Source organism: Fulmarus glacialis, unplaced genomic scaffold (genome assembly GCF_000690835.1).
Source record: "Fulmarus glacialis isolate BGI_N327 unplaced genomic scaffold, ASM69083v1 scaffold2246, whole genome shotgun sequence".
NCBI lineage: Eukaryota > Metazoa > Chordata > Aves > Procellariiformes > Procellariidae > Fulmarus > Fulmarus glacialis.
Window position 1 is genome coordinate 185,220 of NW_009218645.1, and position 5,349 is coordinate 190,568.

Genomic DNA, 5,349 nt, shown 5'->3' on the forward strand with positions numbered 1-5,349 from the left:
TCATGATGTAAACTGCATCCTGCAGCTCTTTTTCATGCATGCTGGGTTTGAGATTTGTAAGTTTGGAGTACTAAATTCAGAGCTATTTCTGTTGGTAGTGTTGCGCAAACTAAACAAAGCTAAAGAGTGCAAGAGCACTTCTCTGGCTTTTGATGTTTCTATATTCTGCTCCTGGGATATCTGAAAGCTTACCTGGTTCAGGTTACTCCTTATCAAATTGCTTACAGAACCACACCTGGTCAAGTTTTCTTCAAAAAACTGTTTATAGAGCTCTGCCACTTTTGTTTCCATGTACTTGTTGAGCATGGAGTTTGTAAGAGGCTCCTCACAGAGCATGATACTCCTTTCCCCAGCTTCATCTCCAGACAGGGACTTCATACTTGGCTTTTTGGGATACTCACATAGAGGGGACTGACCTAGAGGAATATCTATGGACAGTAAAACAGGGCCATCAGGAAGCTCATCACACACATGGTCCAAAACACAACCTGAATCACATGCATGGTCCCCCACACGGTCTCCCCCAATAAGTAAGTCAGGATAGTTTTGATAAATGCTGCTGCATGACCAGGATCTATACAAATCCATCTGTTCAGTATTTTGTTCTCTTTTGGGAATATGTACAGCTGGTGATACAGTTCCTTTAACAAGTGTTTTCTGATCTTTTGCAGGTACCTCTTTTATGGATCTCCATCGAGGACCGCTCCTGTGTTCCATTTTGCTACTTTTAGCAGAGATCTTATCCTGCTTCTCATGTCCATCAGCAAAGCCTTTAATTTTGGGGTTGTCTACAAGTTTCTGTCTCCAGATTCCCTCTTTATCCTTTTTGGATGCATGAGATTTGCGAGGCTTATCTTGATGACAGCTTTCCTTATATATGAGTCTAATTAAGATGCCTTCTGCCAACATGATGACAAGTGTGAGTAACAGTCTATTCACCAGAGTCCCATGTAGTCCTGTGAGTGAAAGACAGACAGAGTACCTCAAACTTATTTGGACGAAGAGGAATAATAATTAAAAAAATCAACAATGCACTTTTCATAAAGACTGACTGTGATTTTTCTTTTTCTCTAGAATATTTATTTTTAGTAAACAGTAAACCACATGCTTTTCTACAATTTTAACCTCTATACCACATCAACAAAAATCATTCTGAAGATATAGGAAGGGCATTAACTGAGTTCTTCATCTGTAGTATTGCTTCTGTTCCTAGGTATCTCTTCTGCATTGTGGCTAGTTGAGATAAATCATACTTATGAGCTGTAAAAATCAGCGAAATTGTTTTACTTGTCTATATCACTACCATCAGCTGCAAATCAACTTTTTCCATTGAAAACCAACAATTTCTAAGAGCTAAAGAGGTGACATAGGAAGAAAATCAAGATCAAATTCAGACACAGAGGTTGATTCTGAATCGGCCTGAGGCCTCCTGTGAGGCGCCAAGGAGCCTCAAAGAGATGCTGATAGTTCTTCAGGACTGCATCCAAAAATGCAGTTCACATACACAAATGTTTTTAGTGTCCCTCTTAATGATGATTTTAAAAGATATAAATTTGTCTTCCCCAATAGTGAAGTGATGAGTAGTATGTGTATCTATAGGCTTCACACTTTTACTAAATGCACGTGAATAATTAAAAGGTAGCCAGTACGTCTCAAAATAATCTGCTATGCTTAATGATTCCTTATCATTCCTTTTCAATTCACCTACTGTTAAAATCAAAGGGAATCTTTCCATTTAGAGCCAAGTCTGACCTAAAATCACTAAGGAAAAGATCACCACTCCTCTTACGGAGCAATAGGAAAGATGAACACAAGAAAATCCCTCTGTTCCTCAAATGTCTTTTTAATCTCTGCATGTTTCAAGTACCTTCACACACCTCTAGCGTGCTCATGGTTTGAAATAGTGGGGAGAGGCAAGGGATGAGGCAGTTTTACTGAAGAGTACATAGTAAATCTCCCAAAGAACACGACATACTGGCCTGCTGTTTGAAATACACCAAAAAACTCTACTTATATCATGGACAATTAAGGCTCAATACTTTTCACGGTGCTGGCAATTTACATCAGCAGTAATGCTATGCAAGTCACTAGATAGCTCTCACACAAACGAAACCTCTGCAAATTTAATATGATATTTGATATATAACCAGAAACATCCTCCTCACTCTACTCATTTGCTTCTAACTGTCAGCAACCAAACCATATACCCTGGCTTATTTGTTCTGCAATGAAACTTGATAGACCGGGTCACTTTTTTTAATCCCAGTACTCCTTTCAGAAAGGAATTCTAAAACTCCAATTACTTGAGAGATGGCAATTTTCTACATCCCTCCTAAATTTACACATTGCCATAGTACAACCATTTGCTTTTTTCTTTTTCAGGGTTCTTTTTTAGCTTAAATCACACTGTTCCCTCCCTGAAGCTGAAGGTAACACTGGAATTGTGATATGCCTGCAAGTGAGACCAAAGCAATCAAGAAAGGCAGTATACCGTGCCTTCTCCTGGCTACATTAGCATAACTGTTTATCTACAGAATCATTTACATATGCAAAAAGCAGGACAACATTTTCTTAAGCACTTAAGGGACTTAGGAAACCAAGTGCTGTTTTCGAAAGAGACAAGCGTACTTGGCAGTCTAAATCTTGCTGAATGTCAATGGAATTTGGAATGCTGTATGCCTCATTTGCTTCTGAAAAAACAGGACACAGGTACCCAGATCCTTACATGGTAAAAAGTTTTGCTGTATGGCTTTGAAAATGCTCATAGTGCTAATGTAAGAGCTCAAATATGGTAATCTTAGCAAAATTGCTCTCTTTCAAATAAAGTAAATGGTGCCTGCATTCTGGAACAAAGCATACGGAACAAAGCAGACTTACCAAGGTAAGAGAGGCAGATAATCACATAGCCCAGAACTCTCCTGCTTCAGCTGCTGTAAGAGAATAGATTCTTACATATTCTTCTTCACTGCTGTTTGTGTGGAAAAAACCTGACACATGATTTAGTTCCCCATTTTTTCCTTTTAAAACAGAAGTGATCGCACTGGAAAAGTGCACGGTTTTTGAAAACAAAGTGACAGCAAATCTAAAAGAGGATGTTAAAAAAAATGAATTGAGATGCTTCTGACCATGGTGCAATGCTGATGGGTTGCTAACTGCCATAAACCATTTAAAAACAACTCCTACTAAAGGATCAGGGTGCCTGTACTTCACCAGGCTGTTCAAAACTGAAACTGAATTCCACCAAACACTTCCATCTAGAGAAGTTCAGTTTTGTACTATCATCCACCAGACTTACAGAGGCGATGTTATTTACACCATTTCCCCTTTTGAAACAAACAGCTAAATTTATAGTCTTGTGACCTTCTTCTTGAGGGGAGGAAACTGACAGCTTAATTTCATCAAGATTTTGATGAATATCATTTGTCTGTAAAACGCAAATATGAGAAGCTGCCTCTTTGAAAGCAGCAGCCATCAGACAGCCATGGACAGCCTTGTTCGTCACTGATGAAAAACACTTTCTCTGGGCTCAAAACCTACCTCTGGCTCAATGGCATGTCAGAGGTGCCCCCACGGTGGTTTTAGTGTGACCTTCTCACAGCAGCTGAAACCGAGCTCATGCACTGAGCCACACCACTCCCCCAGCACTAGATCTAGTCCATAGACAGTTTGAAGAGTTTTCCATTGATGCCTTTTCTACACTTCCTTTTTCTCAGAAGATAAAAAAAAATCAGAAGCTGAATCTCATCCAAGTACTAGACAAAGGTCTTAAATAGACACTGTTTAGTGTAATGATAGGAGCGAGACACAAATGTAAAATATAACTAGAGTGTAAAGATAACATTACAGCAACATATTGATTGCAACCCACCATTCAACATGTTTTGGCAGTAAAATAACGATGTGCCTTAGAAATGAATCAATGTAAGGTTGGAAGTAACTATGACCATATAGGTCCAATGGAGTCTCTTTAGAATTATTCCTCTTCCCTCCTCATCACCTATATCTCACAAAAGACTTTAGTTTTTATGGAGGCAGAATGAAAGCTGCTTTTATTCCCACTGAATTTATATAAAACTCATTTCATATTCAAAGGCTGTTCAAAATTACTTTATTTCTAACCATCTTGCATGACTAATTTCTGCATGGTAGATGTGGTTGTGACTTCAACAGAGTACTCCTGCCCCCAGTCTTGGGGGGGGGACACCAAACCTCACAGAAACAGGGTGGTTCAAATTCCATGTAGTTTTAAAACCTTGCCTCCTTCACTAAGCTTATAATCGGTGCCAGCTGCAGCTGTGTTTTTTGTGCAGCAGTTTCAACAAAACACAAAAGTAACAGAGAGGGAGAGGAAGAAATCAAGTTAGGTAATGAGTCTTGAGTGATTAAAAACAAGTCACCTTTCATTTCAGTTGTACTCAGATGTCAAATACATCAATATTCAAGGAAGTTAATAACTTTCAATCAATAAGATCTTACAAAAAAACCCCCTATATTTACAAAAATAAAATCAGAACAAGACAAACCCAAAGTTATTTCAGAAGCTGAAAACAGACCGCAGTTGGAAGAAACAGTCAGCAAGACAAGTATGTCTGAATCCTGAGGCTAAACTTAAAGCACAATGTATAACAAAAGAAAAATAAATTTGACTAGATCATTCGTATATGGAAAAAATAAATAATACAGCATTGTGTATTACCATACACAATTATCATACTACATGAACTACAGCAGCATGTAAACAAAGTCCCTTATTTCAGCCCAGACTAGGTATTTTATGCACATATAGACATGAAATAGAAGTTGACTACATTAACTGGTTTTTTTCAAGCACAGCTGTTGCAAGTCTTTCGTTTTCCATTTAAACCAGCTGTACCATCCTAACAACCCCAACTTCTCGCAGTTTTCAAGCACCTTCTCGCACAGCAGCTCCTCATTCACCCGAACGCGTTCCAGCTCCGACTGATTCGGTAAAGCACAGCCCAAACCCGCCCTCTCCGCTGCCACCTCCCGGCTGCAGAAAGCGACCCACACCAACCGGGGCCCACGCTCCTGCAGCTGGGAGCACTCACCTATCTGGGATGCTAAAGTACTTTTTAAACGTAAAGAAGCCAAGTCTCACTAGACAGCGGCGGACAGGAGGGACGGGGAGGTCACAGGGGAGCAGAGGCAACCGGCGAGGCTGGGTCAGAGGAGAGCTCACCCCGCAGCCCAGAGCGGACACCCAGAGCAGGCCCCCGAGCCCAGAGCAGCCGGGCGGGACCCCTGCAGCAGGCTCAGGTGCCCGCGGACGAACCCCAACGCTGAGGGGAGCAGGCGGCCCGGGCTCGGAGGAGACTGCGGAGAGGACCC

The 5,349-nt window shown here is 40.7% G+C and overlaps 1 protein-coding gene across 1 annotated transcript; it reads right to left on the minus strand.

The window, feature by feature from the left end:
* On the minus strand, positions 1–909 carry LOC104078446 (uncharacterized protein CXorf21 homolog). Its single transcript, XM_009580091.1, has one exon. It carries the CDS (start codon positions 907–909, stop codon positions 1–3), a length of 909 nt encoding a protein of 302 aa, XP_009578386.1.
* Positions 910–5,349: the final 4,440 nt, after the last annotated feature.

Bases quoted from the DNA above. Each gene is read 5' to 3' on its own strand.
- LOC104078446 (XM_009580091.1), bottom strand. From the start codon at position 909: ATGTTGGCAGAAGGCATCTTAATTAGACTCATATATAAGGAAAGCTGT.